The sequence below is a fragment of the Crocuta crocuta genome, unplaced genomic scaffold (assembly GCF_008692635.1).
Source record: "Crocuta crocuta isolate KB4526 unplaced genomic scaffold, BGI_CrCroc_1.0 scaffold147, whole genome shotgun sequence".
Classification (NCBI taxonomy): domain Eukaryota; kingdom Metazoa; phylum Chordata; class Mammalia; order Carnivora; family Hyaenidae; genus Crocuta; species Crocuta crocuta.
Window position 1 is genome coordinate 4,218,952 of NW_027532594.1, and position 22,050 is coordinate 4,241,001.

General features: G+C 36.5%; 1 protein-coding gene across 1 annotated transcript in view; it reads right to left on the minus strand.

Annotated features, from left to right (window-relative positions):
• OSTM1 (osteoclastogenesis associated transmembrane protein 1) overlaps positions 1–18,494 on the minus strand; it is a 33,192-nt gene extending 14,698 nt beyond the window's left edge. The window contains exons 1-3 of the mRNA XM_077779992.1: positions 18,064–18,494; positions 13,176–13,290; positions 4,770–4,867 (exon numbers count right to left, since the gene is read on the minus strand). Of these exons, the coding sequence (XP_077636118.1) occupies positions 4,770–4,867; positions 13,176–13,290; positions 18,064–18,465 (615 nt within the window). The 5' untranslated portion in view covers positions 18,466–18,494. The remainder of the gene's footprint in view (positions 1–4,769; positions 4,868–13,175; positions 13,291–18,063) is intronic.
• Between the last annotated feature and the right edge of the window lie 3,556 nt (positions 18,495–22,050).

The following is a 22,050-nucleotide window of genomic DNA, read 5'->3' on the forward strand; positions in this document are numbered from 1 at the left end:
GCTCAGAGCCTGGAGCCTATTTCAGAGTCTGTATCTCCCTGTCTCTTTGACCCTCCCCTGCTCACGCTGTCTCTCTCTCTCTCTCCTAGAAATAAATAAAAATATTTTTTAAAAAATTTAAAAAAAAGAAAATAAGATGAGCCTAAAAATGGACATAAAAAGAAAACAAAGTAAATAAGAAAAAAAAAACAAGCAAATAAAATGATTCAAAGGGCAAACAAATTAAACCTAGACATCAGAGTAAATGCCCTAATGAAAAATAATTCATTCAGCATACAGGAGAGAACTTTTAAAGATGAATTACAACTCCAGGTATGAAATAAATGTCCATGAGCCCATATTGATATAAATTTAATAAATGTGGAAAAAGTGGCAAATCTTCCTTACAGAAGATTTCTAAATAATTTAAGTAAACACTCCTCCAAGACTTAGATCTTAATTTCCCCACCCCCATTCTTGTTACTCAGGAACTTGCTTCCAAAGAATAGAATATGGAAAGAAGAAAAAGGTAACTTAGCAAGCATTAAAGAGACCTAGAAAACACTACCCTGTCCACGTGATCAAGATTAACATCATCAGGGATAAATCATGGTGATAGCATGTACCTCTGACAGGATGCAATGAGAGAGGTGCTTCAGTTCTTTAGTGTTCTTCCCCCAAACCCATAGTCCCAGTGTAACCATGAAAGAAACATTAGACAAACCCAAACTGAGGGACATTCTATAAAAGAGGTGACCAGTACTCCTCAAAATTATCAGTCATGAAAACCAGATCAAGACTGAGAAACTGTCATGGACCACAGTAGCTAAGTGTGGTGTAATGGGAAATAGATAGTCGGCCTTTGTTCCTGGTTCCTGGCACTGGAATATTCCTAGTGATAAGAGTGCCTTTTGTATGCTAATGAAATGACTGGTGGCTGGGGGTCCTATATAGCTTCAGGCTGAAGGCTGGTCACCAGAAAGACCAAAGCATGATTGATTGGGGGTTGGTACTTTTAGCACTACCTCTGACTTCCGAGGTGGGGAGAGGAGCTGGAGACTGAGTTAAACACCAGTAGCTGAAGTAACCAATTATGCCTACATAATGAAATCTTCATAAAAAAAATTCCTCAATGTTCCAAGAGCTTGCTTCCGGGTTGGTGCATACAGCAATGTGCTGGGAGCATGGCATCCCCAGAGAGGGCATGGAAGGTCTGCACACACATCCCTCCCTCACACCTTCTCCTACACATCTCTTCCACTTGGCTATTCCTGACTTGTATGCTTTGTAATAATCAGTAAACATAAGGAAAAAGTGTACCTGAATTCTGTGAGCCAGTTAGCACATTACTGAACTTGAAAGGGGACAAATTGCGGGAACCCCTTGACTTTGTAGCCAACTCTAACGAAAGCGTAGGTAACCTGGCCACTTTGTGATTGGCATCTGAAGTAATAAGGGCTTCTTGTGAGACTGAGCCCTTAAATATGTGGAGTCTGAGACTAATCCCAAGTAGTTAATATCAGAATTGAGTTGTAGGACACCTAGTTGGTGTCAGAGAATCAGAAAATTGGCTGTTGGTGTGGGAAAATCACTACACACTGGGTGTCAGAAGTGTTATGAGTAAAACTAGCTCACTAAGGAAACAGAACAACTAAATGCAATCTGGAAATCAGGATAGAGAAGGAATGACTTTACTGGAAAAACTAGTGAACAAACTCTAGTTTAGTTAGTGGTAATGCACCAATCTTGGTTTTTCAGCTGTGACAATTGTACTATAACAATAGAAGATGTTAACATTGTAGAAACTGAAGGAGAGGTATATGGGAACATTTTGTACTATCTTTGCAATTTTGTTCTAAATCTACTATTATTCTAAAATTAAAACTTTAAAACTTTTTAAAAAGCAAATAAGTAATGTCATCAAATTATTCTTTTACAATTTAATTTAAAATGCTTCAGCAAAAAAACTAAACATATCCACACATATATAAAGCAAATATGACAAAAGGTTGGTAATTATTGAATCTGGGTGATACATATAATGAGTCTTCATTATAACACTCTTTCAGTTTTTCTGTAAGTTTTAACTCTTTTCCTAATAAAAAGACTGGAAAAATAATACATATCATTTGCCACATTTATTTGCAAATATCTGGGATAAAATAAAATCAGACTGCCTCATGAAAATATAGAAGTCCCAAAAGGTATTGCTTTCAACTGGTATATACTTAGCAAAAGTGAGAGACTGAATATATGTGTAAAGAGATAGTTAAAAATAATCTGGCATTTCACTTCTTTCATCTGTATTTCCCAATGATTACCTACAATAGACATAGCTTATACTTAAAACAGTAAGAAAAACAGCACCTATTAGAGCAGTAAAAATTCTTGAAAATTAAAAAATACCTCACAACAAAAAAAATTAATATAGAAGCAATGAAAAGCAGAATGCCACACTGAGGATGTAATTAGTGATTTAGACAAGGACCTCTCCTAGAACACAAAAAGAAAAGCCAGAGAGAGAGAGAGAGAAAGAAAAAGAGAGGGAAAAAAGGAGAGATTACTTAAGAGAAAAAAGGAACATGGAGGAACCAGACCCAAAAGATTCAGTATTATCCGTAATAGGACTGTTATAAGGAGAGAAAGGCCAGATAAGGCAAAGCAAAAGAAAAACTAAGTGAAAGTTACCTACAAATGAAAACAGTTCAAACTGGCATTGATTTCTATCTGAAACACTAAAAATAAAGGAGAATAATTCATGGGGAACTGAGGAAAAAGAATTCTGATTCTAGAATCATAAACCTAGCCAAGCTATTATACTTACGTGTAAAGGCATCAAATGGATAATTTCAGACATGCAAAGATTTAGAAAGTGCATCTCCCAAATCCTTCTAACACAATATATAAAGGAGTCTAGTCAAACATCAAAACTCAAAATAGGGAAAGATAGAGAAAGGCCTGGAAAGGATAGTGAGCGCTGAAACAGTAAAATCTGAATAACTGCTAATACAATAGTTATTGGGGCAGGTAAGGGGTTTTGAAAAAGATATATTTCAAATTTAATAAAAATCTGAGTTTTAAATTTCAGAGTATTTATATAAATTATGGGATATGGGATTCTATCTTGATCTAGGAAGACTAAGTAGCTATTATGATAGAGAACTACAGATTCAAATATACTTCTTTAAAAAGTTAAAGAAAAACACTATGATGGCAGAATAGAATATATAAGATTTAAATTACAAATAGAGAAAAAAATTGAGAAACAGGTCATTCCAGCAAAAGTCATGAAAAAGGAAAAAAAAACCAAAAAGAGAAAATTGGGTGGCAGGAATTAGACCTAAAATAATAGCACAATACATGTGAATTGGTCACATTCATCTACTAAAAGATAGACTCTACGTTAAGTACAAAATAAAATCCATACATATATGCTACTTATATTAGAAATATTTTTAACTGTATAAAAAAGATTAAAAATGCAATAAAGATATATNTTTTATATATTTATAATAAAAATACAATCTAAAAAGACATCAAACTCATAAACCTTTATAATCCCTACAACATAGCAACAAAATAATAAAATCAATACTTTCAAAAGCACAAGGTAAATTCATCCAAAATAAAATCATATGTAGAAACTTAGGGACAGCTTACATAGATACATAGAAATCTAGGTAACAGAACTTGTCTGGGGGTTTCAGCAAGGCACTTGGTCACCTAGCTAGACATGGCTACTGACTACGTTCTTATCAATGAAACAAAAACATAGATGACACAGGAACTTCTGCAAAACTTCCTGAAAAGGAATCTCCTTGCCCTTCACTTTCTTTTCCCCTTCTCACAGAATAAATGGGGTCCTGAGAGCCTCCTAATACAACTCCTTAAACGAGGGGAGGGGGCACAAAGGGATAAACAATGTAGGTCCCAGAATCACCTTGTGGAATACAGCTGCCTATCATCTACCTGTGGACCATTCTTGTTTGTAATACTTATTTGAGGTCTCTGTTATGGCACTTTTGCTTATATTCTTCATAATATACTAACAAATTTGGCCTAAAAATAAATAAACAAATACAGAAATAAATATCACTTTTCATCCTATACACATATTCTTTTTAGGGGCGCCTGGGTGGCTGTCGGTTGAGTATCTGACTTCGGCTCAGATCATGATGTCAACAGTTTGTGGGTTCAAGCCCCACGTCGGGCTCTGTGCTGACAGCTCAGAGCCTAGAGTCTGCTTCAGATTCTGCCTCTCTCTCTCTGCTCCTCCCCTGCTTGCTCTATGTCTCTTTCTCTCAAAAATAAACAGTAAAAAAAATTTTTTTAAGATTTTTTAAATAGGTAAAATATATTTAATCAAATATTGAGGCAAAGAATAAGCTGCCTATAGGCAGAAGCATTTATTGCAGTACATAACACCTTTTGCATAAACAAAGTCAAGGTAAATTACTGTCAGAGAGAACAACATAGTGTTTTAATTAAATAATCACATACCTAAGTAACAGTGTTCATACTCAGTTTCTCATTGGATCGTCACTACAAAATACTTAAAGGCAGACAGGGTAGATTTTACTGTTCCCACCTTACAAGTAAGAAAACTAAAGTCTTGATGATTTGCCTAAAGGCTAGTAATGTAAGAATTTAGCAGAAATCTAGGTCTACTTACTCTTCTACATTGCATGTAAAGATAAAGATCAATAATTAATACTAAAACATTTTTAAAATTATTTATTACTCATTTGTACAAGACAGCATTTTAATTTCAAGTATCATATATAAAATACCTGAAGGTAATGCTCAAAGCAGGCCAAGGTCTGATTAAATAGACTGAGGAAATTGAGTGTGCTATTTGATAACTCTTCGCTTGTGTTTGTTAAACAATCTGTCAAACAAACAAAAACACATATTAATATATCTCAAACAACAATTATAAACTGTCATTTGTCTCTCAAGCTATCATCTTCTGTTTCAAACTACAATAATTCTTTATTCAAACAAGTATTATGTGTTCTACATACATGAAGGCAGTATATATAGAAAAAACACAACTAAAAACATGCAGAATATTAATATACTGGCCTAAAAGATTAAACAGGTTTTCAGTTTTCATAGTTGACATTTTGCAGGGAGTAGAGGAAATACAACTTCACCCACAGCAATTGCACATCTGTGTTAATGAACCATGTCATGGTACCTGACACACACAGTAAAGGGATAAATGTGGGTGTGGGTGTGTCCCTTGTACTGCCTACAAAAGCAGTAGAAAGCACATGAATATGAGAGAGCAGTGGCAATTTCTTCTATACAAAGCATGTAACTGAAATAATTTTTTATTAAAAACATAGGATAATTATGGAAAATAAAAACAAGTGAAAAAATAATTTATAAAGGAAGCTTCTCTGAACAAAAGAACTTAGTCTCTTCTATTTTACTGACAGCCATTCCTTTTCATTTAAAATAATGTGAAACTTAAACTAAAAGCTAATAAAGACTGGTCATCTTGTTAAGTACCACATTAACGCAGTACCATCAAAAATTTTTCAATGATCAAGTGGCATTATAAAGCACAAAGGAGTTCATTCATTCAATAGGGTTAAAAATGTCTTCATCGTTAAAGCACCCTGACTTTCTGATTTAAAATAAAGGAACTCCAGTAATACTCCTCTTTTGTGCTTTTGCAGGAATTGGGAGCATAATGTTATAAGCAGTGTGAAGCTATATATTTTAGAAATTAGTAAGTTAAGAAATATTAGTAATAATAAAGCTTCCTATAAGCACCAAGTGAAGTGGTTATTATGAATTTTCCACATCTCAGATAATCAATGCAGTCTCATCAAGGACAGATTAGCATAGCTTCTTTCTTAGTGAGGGCTCAAAGCACCAGCTCAAGAGGCATTCTTAAAGGTGTGGAGGATCCAAGTTAAAACACAGAGACCTAAATTATCATGACAGAAATTATTATACATCTTTAGATAAAGTATTTGGCATCCATTAGGAATTTGTATAAAGATCTCTGCTGTTTTACAAAACTAGTTTTATAGAGAACAACAGAAACAATTACCAATTTCTGAAAAATTGGGCAAGCTTCAGAAAACATAGTATAAACTATGAGAACTTTGCGCCTCAAGAATGTAATTAAGTTTAATGAGTATGAAAACAAAGACATTTTAAATTATAAGATACAAATAAGTCAGCCTAATGCTTAGTAAATTGCCATGTAGATAAAATACGTGAAAGAGGGGTTCTGGTTAACTAAACTTCTGGCTAACCATGAAGTTTTATTATTGACTTTTAAACAATTAAGATATAGTAAGTGAATGATGATAGAATATGCCTTTCTAAAATATGCCTCTTTGCCATAAGGATTATTTTGAGCTGAAGTCACTTGAAAATTTCAATAACAAATGGAGAGAGCTTTCGGTGAATTGCCCTTATCTGCCCAAAGACAAATCTTCCAAAAGATCCTCAGTTGGCAGAATTCTCTTCCCTGGGAATTTCATCAATTAGGTAAGATTGAGTCTCATCACAGGAAAGGAGACCAATGGAATAGAATCCGGAGTCCAGAAATAAACCCCAGCATATATAGTCAACAGGAGCTTAATTCACAGAGAAGGATCATTGTCACCAGGGGCTAGAGGAAATAGGGAGATGTTGGTCAAGGGATACAAACTTCCAGTTATAAGATGAGTAAGTTTTAGGAATCTAATGTACAGCATGGTGAGTATAGTTAACAATACTGTCTTATATATTTATATATCTGAAAGTGGCTAAGAGAGTAAATCTTAAACATTCTGACCACAAAAAAAAATTATGTAACATGTTGGAGTTATTACCTAACAACCATGGGGGTAATCATTTTGCAACATATATCAAATCAATACTCTTAAACTTATATGTCAATTATATTTAAATAAAGTTGAACAAGAAAAAAAGAAAAAACAAAGAACCAAAACACTTTATCATAAAACAATCGATGGTCTCATCAAAGCTTGTGACCCTGGTAATTACTCAACTGTCATACGCATAGGATAACTAAAAAGCATGTCAATAACAAGGCTATTCCTATGTTAACAATATACTTCTGATAACAGCTTAAAATTCTGTACAGGAGAGGGGCGCCTGGGTGGCTCAATGGATTAAGTATCTGACTCTTGATTTTGGCTCAGGTCGCAATCTCACAGTTTGTGATACCAAGCCCCGTGTTGGGCTCTGCGCAGAGTGCAGAGCCTGCTGGGGATTCTCTCTCCCCCTCTCACTCTGCCCCTGTTCACGCACATGCACTTTCTGTCTTCCTCTCTCTGAAAATAAACTTTAAAAAGAGAAATATTTAAAATTCTATAGACAAGAAAGTTTTACATATTTCCTTTACTACTTAGCAGATACTCTCCATAAGAACTAGTTTCCATGTTGTTTGTAAAATGAATTTTAAGAGCTGAATTCGAGTCTCCATCCATTTACAAAACCATCTTTCCTACCAAGACTAATATTATTCAAAGACATAGGAATTCTAAAGATAAAAGAGGTGGAAGTGGTACATGGATAACACTCTCTTTTTTATTGGGTTTCTAGCCTTCTTTTCATCAGCTAAAAATGCAGAGACTTGGTGTCAATCTGAGCTAGATCAAATAGAAAGGAAAGGTGTTTTTTGGCAGTGTATTAATTTTAATATTTTTAAAACAAAATTTAAGCTCTTATATTTTAAATAAGATTTTATAATTTTTTAATATTTTATATTTTAAATAACATTCCATTTTAAAAACAGCCCTTTGAAAGATTTTTACCTATATAATTATAGTTTTGCATTTGCTAACAGAGAAGATGGGGAAAAAACAGTCATTTTGTATCAAAATATACATTCCTACAAAATGGATTACATATTGGCTTAAGTCTCCATTAAAAACAAACTTTTAAAACACATCAGTAGCTTTTGTTCATTCTTTGTAACTTTTTTCCTTCCCATTTAATCTTTTAGGTGCTAGACTAAATAGACTCCATATCATTCACCATTAAAGACTCCTATTGCTGGCCTCACTTATCAGAGGTGTATTTGCAAATTTAATAACTAGATCATAAAAAAAAAAGGTAATGGAAACAAATGGGTTAGCGGCTTGAGTTTAATAATTTCACACAAATTCTGAGAAAACTGAGCAGTCTTTTTTGTATTTAAATAAAAAGGCAAATAATCCAGAAAATATTTTTGAAAATTTATATTGTGATTTTAATGTATATACTGTAGAGGAGAAAAATAATTTTCCCTCTATTTTACTAAGTTCTCAGCTGGGGCTCCTTTAACAAAAGACAGATAACAGGAGAAAAATGGAAGTTTATTAACTTGTATCTTTTATATACACATAGCAGACATAAGTAACTCAAAGAGTTGGCTTAGAATTCAGGCTTAAATGCCACCTTCAGCTAAAACCAAAGAAAGAAGAGTATGAGGGAGGCCAGTTATGACGAAGTGACCAGGAGAATCATGGTAAACAAGTGTAAGGTTTGTTATGCAGATACATGTCCCTGGCTTCTCCATTTTTAATATCCTTTTGTGATTTGGAGTCATCCTTTTCTTGGTACAGAGAAGGAAATAATCTTACAAATGGAGGTTTCCTTAATTAATACAAATTTACCTCATAAAATGGTTACTTCTATTCTGTCTTCAGAGCTTCTCCTGTGTCTGCTGTTTATCAAAAAAAATCAGCTCAAAATAATCCTTATGCCAAAGAGGTGTATTTTGGGGTGGCATATTCTGGTCTCATACAATACAAAATTACAACATCCAGGCAAACTTCTGACCAGGCAATTCCTTTGAAATTATTACATAATAGGACTGTTGTCTTCCATTTATTAAAAGACTAAACACCCCTTGTACTCTTTTACATATTTTTAAAGGTCAGTGATTCAAAAAAACAATGACTGGGAAGGTAGGTAACAGATTTTCTTTCAAGTGAACAAGTAAATCGAACACTTTATTATCATTCAATAAGAAAATAAAAGAGTATGGGGTACCTGGGTGGCTCAGTTGGTTAAGCATCCGACTTCGGCTCAGGTCATGATCTCATGGTTCATGGGTTCAAGCCCTACATCAGTCTCTGTGCTGACAGCCAGCTCAGAGCCTGGAAGCTGCTTCAGATTCTGTGTCTCCCTCTCTCTCTGACCCTCCCCTGCTCACACTGTCTCTCTCTCTCAGAAATAAATAAAACATTTTTAAAAATGTTAAGAAAATAAAAGAGTAAAGATTCCATGAAATCAGTGTTTTAATAGGTCTGGTTGCTAGAGATGCAATTTCATGAGAACCTGACATGGGATCATTGCTGAACATTAACATTTTTCTAGAAAATGTGCAACTCTAGTGCCTTCTTAGCGCACTGGGCAGTGTGTCAATCTCACAGAAAATGTGCAACTCTTAAAATTTTTTTCACATTATCTAATTTTAATTCTATGTAGTATTAATTGTTCTTTATACAAAGACTATTTTATTTTACATTTATATTTGTAGTAAAAGATAGGCTTTCCATAATAACAAGCATATATACAGCATAAATGTTAAACTTTTGTGGGTTAATTCCAATGTATTTGTATTTCTTAGAGACTGTGCAATGAATTTGTCAAAAAGCACTTCAAAAAACTAAATTAGGCATTAACTCGAATTTAGTTCTAGACTCTGAATCTGCAGTTCATCACACTCTCTGAGCCCTCACTCTACCGCCATAGGGCTTATTGTGAAGCTCAAATGAGACACAAAAATTGAGAAATTTTATTTACTTATCTATCCATCTATTTATTTACTTTCATTTTAAGATTTTATTTTTAAGTAATGTCTACACCTGATGTGGGGCTTGAACTTAAAACCCTGAGACCAAGAGTCACACACTCTACCATCTGAGCCAGCCAGGCACCCTGAGAAATATTAACTGCTAACTTGTTGCTCACCTTCTTTAACTCCTCATTTTTTCTTTCTTTCCTATTTCCTTCCTCACTACTTTGCAGGAGAAGATTATGCTGCTCAAGTAAGAATGCTTTATTAAATTTTGTTAAAAAATTAAAGTTATTTGAACAATTCCTTAAAATTTTCAGAAAATGTTCACATTACCTTTATTAAATATGCTTCCAAAGAGCATAATCAGAAGTTTCCAGGTAATTTTGGTAGAGATTATTAATTTTAGTTAAGATGATTATTTTAGAATGTACAAAACAGTTGAGGAGTACATACTTATAGAACTATTTTATTTCCACTTAAAATATAGAACATAAGTTATGATGAAATTTTAAAACAGGAATGAAAAAATGAATGGAAGATAATTTTTTTAACGCATAATGCTTACATATAAATACTCTAAATTTGGACATTATGTTAAAATTTTTAAATGTATTTTTGAATAGGTATTAAATGCATATGGCATAAAATCTAAAGGGTACAAATGTTAAGTATGATGAAAACTAAGTCTTCTTAGTTTCCTAATTCCTCAAAAGATGTCATACTTCTCTGCACCTTGCTTCTTTTACCTGACCATATGTCTTGGCCAAATTAATTTTAATTAGGAAATAAGCATTTCATTTGTTCTTCAAAAGAAGTTCAATTAAGGAATATTTACAAGATAGGATGGGTCACAGAAAAACAAATATATCCTAAAAATTAATTTGAAAGAAAGAGTTTTATAACTACCATATCAAGTAAATATGCGGCAAAAGGTTTATTTCTTTTTTAACTAACTGGAGAAGAAAGCTACTTTGCATTAGGGAAGTCTTTGTCACAAAATAACTTTTAAACAAAAGATGCTTTGCCTCTCAAGTATAAAAATTAAGTCACACCATGGGGCGCCTGGGTGGCTCAGTCAGTTGGGCATCTGGGTTGGGCATCTGACTTCGGCTCAGGTCATGTTCTCGTGGTTTGTGGGTTCAAGCCCTGCATCGGGCTCTGTGCTGACAGCCGGCTCAAGAGTCTGGAGCCTGCTTCAGACTCTGTGTCTCCCTCTCTCTCTGACCCTCCCCTGCTCCTGCTGTCTCTCTCTCTCTATCAGAAATAAATAAAACATTTAAAAAAAATTGTCACACTAGTCAAAAGAAGTGAAACCCAATACCTTTCCCACTTATTCTAATTAATTTTAAATTACTTACAATTAACATATTTTTCTATATTAATGGATTTTTTTTTAAATGTTTTATTTATTTCTAGGAGAGAGGTAGAGACAGCATGAGCAGGGGAGGGTCAGAGAGAGAGGGAGTCACAGACTTAAACAGGCTCCAGGCTCTGAGCTGGCAGTCAGCACAGAGCCCGACGCGGGGCTCGAACCCACGAACCGCGAGATCATGACCCAAGCGAAAGTCGGACGCTTAACCGACTAAGCCACCCAGGCGCCCCTATATTAATGGATTTTTTAAGGGTTTAAGCATACTTAAAAACAGTTCTCCTATATAGGATAAGCAAACTCTGTTCAATCATTTTGAATACCAACTATATATAAATTATGTTCAATCATATTTATACTAGAAATGTTTACACCAAAAAAGTAAAGCTNGAAAATCTGAATTTATAGAGACAAAATAAGAGACTCAATATTCAATATACCATGGTATACTGCAAAGGAAAAGAAACTTAACAGGGGTCTTTTTGCCATTTACAGTTTTTCTCATACGAACTAAACAAAAAGACAAGTCTTAGAAAAGTTGAACTCATTAATGACTTACAGGTATACAGATTTTAAATCCTGTCAATTTCCCCTGCCTGTGTTCTACATTGTGCTTTCTTTGCTTTTTGCCTAAACTATTGTAGTAACTTCCTCATTGGTCTCTCTCTTCCTCTTCCAATGGGGTTCCATAAAAAGAAAAAATAAATGGTCTTTGTAGTAAAAATAAATAAATAAAATTAAAAATTAAAAAATAAAAGAAATAAAAATAAAGTTAGGTTTATCAAGCCATAAAAAAAAAAAAAAAGAAACAGATAGTGACTGTACTTACCATGGTGAGCACTGAATAATGTATAGAATTGTCAAATCACTAAGTTGCACCCCTGAAACTAATATAACATTGTAGGTCAATTATACTTCAATAATATTTTTTTAATGAAATAAAGAAAATAAAACAAGAACAGCTTGGAAAGCCTTAGGTTAAATGTTTAAAAAAAATTTTTAACCTGTAGTTGTCTTTACTGCCTTTAATATTTCATGTATAGTATGTCCAACATACTATACTATGTAACCATTTCTTAATAATATACTGGCAATAAACTACTGCATCAGTCAAGGTCCTACTTTCCTTTTCCAACTTTATCTCCCATTGTGCTTCCAGACCCTGGAACACTACAACTCCTACACCTCTGTCCATGGTGCCTTGCTCTCTGCAGTGTCCTTCCTCTCATCTACTTCTTGAAATCACACCTAGCCATAAAGAAATAAGATCAAAAGGTACCTACTCTAGGAAGTGTCATTTCAAATTCTCCCCAATATATTTTCTATGTCCCCCAAGTATTCGATAACCTTATTAAATCATTTATTTATGTACCTTAGGTTATCCTGTAATATAACTTTCTCCATCATTAAATTATAAGACATGGAAAATAAGAACTGCCTAGTACACAGCTGGTATTGAAAATACTTACAAATTGAAATAATGGTTTTAATTTTCCCGAAGAGTGCCTGAAAACAGATCTCACTATATTATACAAATACATATAAACCTGCAGAACTGGTGGAACAGATGTTATCACCTCCCACCACCTCCTTTTGACAGATTATAAACATCATAATTATTACATTAAACAGTAAATGTTTCCTCAACATTAACTATGTGCCAGCTACCCAGCTAAGTTCTTTACACAATATTTTTTCACTTAATCCTAAAAACAATCATATAAGCTATTATTACTCCCAACTTACCCCCAAATCAGATGAAGAAACTAAAGGTGCAGGGGGCAAAGTTACATGCCCAAGATCTGACTGCCAGTAAGTCAAGGTTAGCAAAGTGGCAGAGCTTAGAATCAAGGCCAGATCTGTCTGACTGCCAAACTTATCCCGTTAACTGCTACACTTTTCTGCCTTTCAGTATTTGCCCAAGTAATTCCCACTAATAAACCATGATGCGAGCTTAGTAATAAAAAGTATTATCTAGCCTCAAAGATCTCAAAATTCACTAAAATAAAATCTGACATCTATACTATTGAACCATAACTGCAACATGAAAATGAAAGAATTACTTACTTGCACAATTTGCCTTCTGCCACGTGGAATTAAAAAACTCTGACAGAATCACAACTATTTGCATTCTATCTGCCATTAAGAGGCTTCTGGCACAACTATGACTCTCTGACGTATTCTGTAACAACAACAAAAAGGTAGAAAAATACAATCTGAGTACTTTCAGACTTCCTAAACAACAATATAAGGCAAAAGATCTCATAAAAATAATTAAAATATTTATTAGAAGCATTTTAACTGTTTGTTTGCTATAAGCAAATAATGATATCATTACTAACCATAAAGCAAAAGCAGCTAATATTTATTGGTACTAGGTTCACTAGCAAGGTAATAAAATCTTTGCTTCTTAAATAAACACTTGCTTCTATTAAGCAGTCTCAACCATTTAGACCAAACTGTGTGTGTCATATTTCTTTTTATACATAGGAAAAAATTCCGGAAAGCTTTCATCAAAATGTAGCACTGGTTATCTCTGAATAACAGAAATATGGTGATTTTTATTTTCTTTTTTGCCTCATTTACACTGTTTAAATTTGTCTACAATGAACATATATTATTTACATAATTTCCTTAATCCGGTGGGTAAATGATCACAAAACATTGGAGTTTCATTTTCTGGACAATTTTTGGTGCAAAAATCTTATAATTCACAAGACAATGTGACACATCCAGTTTGTACCCACATAGTTTATACCCAGATAAAATAATGCTTTCCACAGATCATTTTAATAATGAAGCTCACACTGCAAATAAACGAATCCAAGTCCCTAAATTATTTTTAATAATAATTATTTAATAATAATCATATTAATAGATCCTTATCTATTCCTTTTTCCCTTCTGTCCCAAGCAAGGAATTAAGTCATGCTGACCCTTCATTCTTTCAAAGCTATTTAACTCCTACTACTTAGTAGGCACTGTAAGAATCCTGAGGACACAGAAAGTGTAAGGGAATGCCATAAACACTGGGACTTCAAGAACCTCCCCAGATTAACTACCAAGTCTTGTCAAGTCTACATTCTACACAGCTCTGAAATGTGTCCATTTCTCCCCATCACAATGGTCTAGCTAACATTTACCACAACACCAGAAGAGTCTCTTAATTTACCTCTCCATACCTACTCTGCCCCTAACCTCCTCAGTCTCCGTCTCCTCCACTTTCTCTCATGTAACTACTACCAGCCTGTACATAATAGGTACTCAATAATTTCCCTGAATGAATGCATTAGAAGCATTATTTTCTGATCGCTAATGAAAGATACTGATTATTATGTTATTCTATGTTCTGATTTCCCCCCTATATTCTTAAGAATTTGTGTATTAATATATACACAAAAAAGTATGTTGAACACTTCCAGATACATACCCCTAATCACTAGCACCTTAGATAGATATATGCCTATGCATATATCTATATCTATATTTATGTCTACCTGTGTATACTTTAAACAAACCAAGTAGAATGAAATAGAGCTAGGCAATTCAGAGTTTGTGAGGCCAAAACATCCTGGCAACTTCTCTGAGGATGCTGAACAGCTCAATGAAACCACTATCCATTTAAATTAAAAGAAGAAAGTATGACTCTAAAGAGGGAATCAGTCAGTTCTGTGTTCTTTACCTTCAGATAATAAAACTACACATGGTCCTTGTCTCAGTAATTCCAAGAGGAAGTGACAAGAAAACAGAATTCATATCAGACAATTCTACTATAGTTAAATGAATTAACTTGCTGTACCAGAAAAATAGCTTGCTAATTTCTACTTTAGATTATTTTTCTCCTTATTATACTCCCCCCGCCCCAATCAATCCATGGACATGGATTCAGCCTAAAGAGATGGTAAAGGATATCTTATTCAAAATTCAGCTCATAGGTTTTCTCTGATTAATGCCCCCTTGTTCTGTCCCCTCCTTTAATTCAGTATCTCCTTCACCCTTCTGCTGTAAATTGCTATTGTACCAATTATAACATTCACACTGATGATTTTTCCTTTTTTTTTTTTTTTTTTAACAAAAGAAGTCTATTTCCCCAACTACACTGAGAGTTTGGAGCTTGGGCCTTATCCTTCTTTTCCTCCTGTATTGTTTTACAAGCCCAATATTTAAAAATAACATGCGCCTGCTGATTAAACAGATTTAAATGAAAGACTGAGTTTATGTGAGTCAAGCAAAATACATTACTCTTGAGAAATAAACACCCCTACACACATACACACACACACACACAGAATGGACAACTGATTCCTTCCAGTTCATTCGTAAGAAACTCAGAACACTTTTTTTTCCAGAAGTTCATTATCACACATGATGATTCAATTCCGGAACCAATCCAAGGAAGCCTATAAAATCCATGAAGTAACTCAGAACTGTAAAAATCATGCTTCTGAGCTAGCAAAGCACATCCAGCTCTACTACTGAGGAAAGGGAAAGAGGTCAAGATCTAGGATGAGTTGGAGAGGAATTCCAGATTGCGTGAAGGGTTTTTCTGCCTTTTAAAAATCTCTTTACTCTCTTCCTTTCACACAAGGGTTAGGTGAGTCTGGTGCCCAGATCACTGGTAGAATCTGAGAGGCACAAATGAGAGGAAGGAAGTTTCTGCCATCCCCCACACTGGGAAGCCTCCCTTGGGCAGTGAGGAATTCATGTGGAAATTCATACACAGAATGGGTGACTGGTACCACTAGAGTTTAATGTAACTTTTTAACCTCTTAATTCCACAGTATCTACAAAATGAGGAAAGCATTTGCTCCCTCAAAATATTCAAGCTTTACATCATGACTGAGTCATCTTGACCCAAAACAACCCACCTAATCGCTCAAAACAGATTATGATGTTCTATCATACCTTGCTATTGTGAAGTCTTGGGTGCTGAAATCATAGGAAGAGGGGCACCTGGGTTGCTCAGTTGGTTAAGTATGGTACTTCAGTTCAGGTCATGATGTCACGATTCGTGAGTTCAAGTGCCACAGCAGGCTCTGTGCTAACAGCTCAGAACCTGGAGCCTACTTCAGATTCTGGGTCTCTCCCTCCCTCTGCCCTTCCCATGCTCATGCTCTGTTTCTCTCTGCTTCTCAATAATAAATTTTAAAAAACATTAAAAAAACAAAATCAAATAAAATCACAGGAAGATAGACAGGTACCTGCCTTGTTATACCTAATAGAAGCATGCCTGAAAAATATTGCAGTAAGCCTAAATTTACTTAAACAGTGTTAAAATCAAACACAAATGGAGACCAGACTTGAAATTCCCTGATCAGACAAAACCAGTTTAGTCATACAAACAAAAACTTAATTTAGCTTACTTTGCAAGACCAGCGAGGCTACCTTGACCTGGGCTACTTCTTGCTTATCACTTTGAAAACCATAAGCCAGACTTAAACTGTTCCCCAAAATTGATATGAAGTAACCACTAACCAATTCTCTTTTAGAAAATTCCTATGAAAAATAAAAAGAAAATTCCTATATTGTAACCAACACTGTGAAGAATTAACAGTCACTGTTCTCTACTATGTACACTGCTTTATAACAATGTATCTCTTAGCCTCATTTCATGTTTTGATTTGAGTGCTCCAGTTTACAAACTGTCTTTTTTTTTGGTGTGTGCAGGACAAACTTTTACTAATTGCTACTTTGGTGATTTATTGGTTTCCATTGTTTTTTCCCAAACTTGACAACTACCTTGAAAACTAGCTCTTTACAGGAAGACTGACCTCATAATTTATTTAATGCAAATAAATTTCCTATATATGTAAAAAAAAAAAGATTTATGTTAAGTAATATCAGGCTGACTTAAAGCAGGATGCAACTCTATATAAGTTATTTGTCAGATCAACTATGATTTATGAAATAATTCCAATCACATTTTCGTGAGACTACTTGTCCCTTCAATACAAGAGGAACTTTCTCCCTCCCCTCCACAATCCTAATGTAATTCCTCATGTTTTTCCATTACAAGGCATATCGGGCCTACACCTCATGACTCCTACCAGCGCATTCTTATCCTTTCCTATTCTAAACCCTATAGATTTCTTATTCGTAGGAACATGTATTCTTTCTCTTTTTTTCTTCCTACTTTCCTTCCTTCCTCTTTCTATTAAACCCTTCTCAGGACCTACCACATGACCAGAAAAGCACTAAGGGTACCAGGAATGGAGGGCAAGTCTATCATTTCCTAAAATTTTAACTCCCATTTACTGAGAGCTATTATTATGTGCTACTTTTCTAAGCGTTCCTTTCATCTTACAGATAAGAAAAATAGACATAGGGAATGTAAGTTATTTGACCAGACTAAATGGCTAAAAGATAAACTTTCATTTGTTAGCTCTTGTAATCCTTGTGACAGTTACAACAGGCGGGTGGGTTGTTTGTTTGTTTGTTTGTTTCATTTTACAGAGGGGGAAACTAAGACTATAAAATAATTAATCCAAGACGAAGCTGCTATAAAGTGGTGCATCTGATATTTTCTGCTACAAAGCTCAAGCTTCCTAACCACCGCCACACGCTATATAGTTTCTCCGCTCTACTTGGGGTTTCAGGAAAGGGCTCTTCCTGGGAACACCAGGTAGTGATGAGAAGAAGCTGTTTTGGAGTGGGGTGAAGAGGGTAAAGGAGGGAAGGGAAAGGAAAGGCAGGGCTAAGGGTGTAGAAGCCTCAAGAAAAATAACCATCCTATCTGTAAATATGTACCTAGCTGCCCAACAGCAGCCACGGAGGCAAAAATCCAAACTCCAAGCCCTATAATGCCACCCACTCTTCTGATGCCCCAAACTCCACAATCCCAGTCCAACTCCCCTTTCTTACAAGCAGGGAAACTGAGGCCCCCAGGGTAACCATCATTACATCCTCCTTTCCGAACCCTCCACGCCGGAGGTCCGGAGTAGTGCTCCTCTACCCACCCCTACGGCTCGACTGATGTTGTCCATCTTGCTGGCGACCTGTTGGAAGAGAGGGTAGCAGGTCTGACAGAGGCGCACCGGCCGGGCGCTGCGCACTAAGCACCCGGTCAGCTCTGCGCTGCTGTTGGCGAAGTCCAGTAACAGCTCCCGACACTCGGGATCCAGATCCGGCAGGTCCGGGGGTAGCGACAGCGGCCCCAGCCTTCCGCCCTGCAGCAGGGTCAGAGACAAGTCCTCCACCTCCAGCAACTGCTGCTCCGAGAGGAGGTCGTGGAGGACCCTGTGGGGGCTGCTGACCACGGCGAGCGCGCCCAGAGCCAGCCCCGACCAGAGAAGCGGCACCAGCAGCAGCCGCGGCAGAAGCGACGACCTCCGCCACGCGACTGGCGCGTCTAGCTCCATCGCCGGCCCCACAAACCCCAAGGTACTCAACGCCGNCACAGAGCGGAGGCTCTCCCACCCTGTGAATAACAGGCGTCCAGCGCTTTGAACAGCTGAATCTCGGGGGTCTTGGCCCTCGGTCTCCCATCGCTTTGGGAGTTCCCTGCGTTCTAGAAGTCTGAGTAGTTACTTCATTCACACAGCAGAAAGACGGACGACCTCCGCCGTGGGAATTACGAGTGAGTTCCCTGGGAAAGCCTCCTGGCAGGTGCCTTTGCAGGTTTTCACTTGGTGGTTTCTTAGCATAAGTTCCTCCCTCATGCTACTTGGAAGGAGTAATAACATCTGTTGATTATTTTGGATAGGACAGCCTAGTGGCTTCCGAGCTTTTTTTTTCCTTTTAACTTGAAAGTGTCAACGTCAGCGTTGTCCAATAGCCTTTCTGGGATACTGGAAACATTCTAAATCTGCATTTTCTAATACGGTAGCCACAGCCACTTGTGGCTGCTGAGCGATTGTGAGGTAGCTACGGCGACCGAGGAAATTAATATTTCAATGAACTTCATTTAAATGTAAATTGTCCCACCAGGCTCGTGGTGCTGTGTTGGAGAGCGTAGGACCAAGTTCCCTCCCAATGTAGCCTGGTCCTGGAGTGGCTCATGTCCGGGTTTGCTTGGGACTTGGGGTGGGGGTTCTCGGGGTGCAGCACAAACCTGCAGCCAGGGCAAATACCTGAGAGGTCCTGGTAAGCTCCCAATTTCTGACGTGCCCAAGGCCATGGGAAGAGACACATCCAAAGAGCGCCGACAGCAGTGTAAGCTAATGACCTGGAAAACGGTTTTCTGACAAGTATCTGACGAACAAGTTTGGTAGACAAAATATTTCCTGATGTTTTGTATCGTCTTGTTTACATTTCTGCTTTGTAAATTGCTGGGCTACTGTACTAACTCCCATTCAGCTTATGGTGCTAATTTATGTGTCTGAGGGTTCTTAAAGTTACTTTTTACCCGGTCCGTTCGGCTATTGTTTTGTATTCCTAAATTTGCTTGCGATGGCTGAATTTTGTTTCATTTCCTTTAGCGAGAAACTGAATTAGTAGGGAATTTGATTTATATAACAATAAATGTATTTCCAGAGAAATAAGAAAAACGCAGTTGTCTTAATTTTCCCAAATGCTATCCTGTAACGTTTAGGTCTTTCTATCTATTTCTATTTCTATGTATCTAAGAGTTCTTTCAGGCATCATCATGAGTAAACTGTTTAAACCCTGAAAAGTAATGTAGCACAATCAACAACATTCCAAAGGCACATCCCTCTGGCCTAACAAGTCCCCTTCTAGGAATTTATTTTAAACATATACTGCCCTTGTATAGACACAATTATTAACTGCTGTATTGTTTGTAATAGTGAAAAAAAAAAGGAGGGGGTAAAAAGAATGTGAAAGAAATCATGGGCCCTTTTCCCCTTCCCTTCCTGGAACAAAGGATGTCAGAGCACAGGTAAGAAGAGGGAGACAGGGATGCCTGCCTCCCTCAGTAGGTAGGGTGTGGGACTCTTGATCTCAGGGTTGTGAGCTTGAGTCTCATGTTGGGGGTAGAGATTTTATTTTTTTAATCTTAAAAAAGAAGAAGGAGCGGGAGGGGTGGGGGCTGTACACGAGTTTGAGCCCCACATCGGCCTCTGTGCTAACAGCTCAGAGCCTGGAGCCTGCTTCATATTCTGTGTGTCTCTCTCTGCTCCTCCCCTGCTCGCACTCTGTCTCTCTCTCAAAACTGAAAAACAAATATGAAAAGGGAGACAAGTAGAATGAACTCTATAGTGTTGGATTAGAATCATCAATATCAGTGACTGGAAATACATATAGATATAGAAATAAATATGCGTTGTAAATGTATATGGGTGTGTGTGTATGTATATGTACATGCATGCACTGTGAGTGTGTATTTTCCCTGGCCTTGTCCACTGAGAAGGCCTGGTCATACAGGCACCCCATTAATAATAATACATATAGGGCCCAGGTGGTGGCTTCTAAATATTATTCTCCCCTAAAGGAAACCAAGAATCCTGGGAGAAATAACTGATTCCACCACTGGGTCAGGAAAAACACAAGTTTAGCCTGGATCATCTTGTGACAGAAAGCAAGAAAGTGCTCAAAGAATTGATGGGGACGTGAAACCAACATACAGCTTAAATAGGCTCCCATTGGCCAAACCTGAGACATTTTGAGCATCAAAATAATGATGGTCAACATGTTATAATCCATTGAATAAAACAGGAAACCACAAACCTATATTGCTTTTTTTAGGTTTTATTTATTTATTTTTGAGTGAGAGAGAGAAGCGGGGAGGGGCAGGGGGGAGGGGCAGAGAGAGAAGGGGAGAGAGAGAATCACAAGCTCTGCACTGACAGTGCAGGGGCTTGAACCCATGAAGTGTAAGGTCATGATCTAAGCCAAAACCAAGAGTCGGACACTCAATCAACTGAGCCATCCAGGTGCCCCACCTATATTAACATATTTAAATAAATAAATAAATTGAATATTTAATGAGGGATAAGATATTAAGATATGTTCAAAGTTCCTCCCTCCCAAAATACTTATTAATTATAAATTGGAAAAAATGAGTAAAATTATAGTAGAGAAATCTGTCAGACCCCTTATTAATCAAATGGTCAACATGAATATCATCCAATTGGATAAATAGAAATTGTATGCCACCGGATGGAATGTAGTTAGAAGATCACAGCATCACTTCTGTTACATTCCTGCCAAAGATACATAACATGATACTAATATGAGAAAGCATCAGACAAATTAAGCTTCACTCTATAAAACAGCTAGCCTGTAATCTTCAGAAGTTTATGGCTATAAGAGTCAGGGAAAGATTGGGGCGCCTGGGTGGCTCAGTCAGTTAAGCATCTGACTTCGGCTCAGGTCATGATCACATGGTTCGTGGGTCAGGCTCTGTGCTGACAGTTAGCTCAGAGCCTGGAGCCTGCTTCAGATTCTGTGTCTCCCTCTCTCTCTCACCCTCCCCTGCTCACATTTTCTCTCTCTCTCTTTCTCTCTCTCTCTCTCTCTCTCGCTCTCTCAGAAATAAATAAAACATGAAAAAAAATTTTAAAGAGTCAGGGAAAGATTAAGGAACTGCACCTGACATAAAGGACATTATTGGAAAACTAACAAAATTTGAGTAGAATCCGAGAATTAGTTGGTAAGTAATGTATAATGTTAATTTCCTGATTTTGATTATATTGTTTTGATTATATTGTGGCCATGTAAGAAAATATTTTTATTCGTAGAAAGTATATAGAAAAGCATTCAAGGATAATAGTTTATTAGGTCAGCAACTTACTTAAGTATTCTTCTGGGTGGGACAGAGTTGTAGGGAGGTTATTCTATAAACAGACTTTCAGACTTTTAGCTCCAGTTTACCTACATTTTCAAAGGTGCCTCAGGTCCTGTATTTCTCATGTTACTTGAGAATTCTATAATGTAATTCACTTGCTTTTTTTTCACTGTAGGTTTAGGATTCAACTCTTTTGGTGCTGCTAAATCACTTGTCACTAGTCCAGTTGCTTTCCAGCTCCCAACAGTCTTATTTTTTG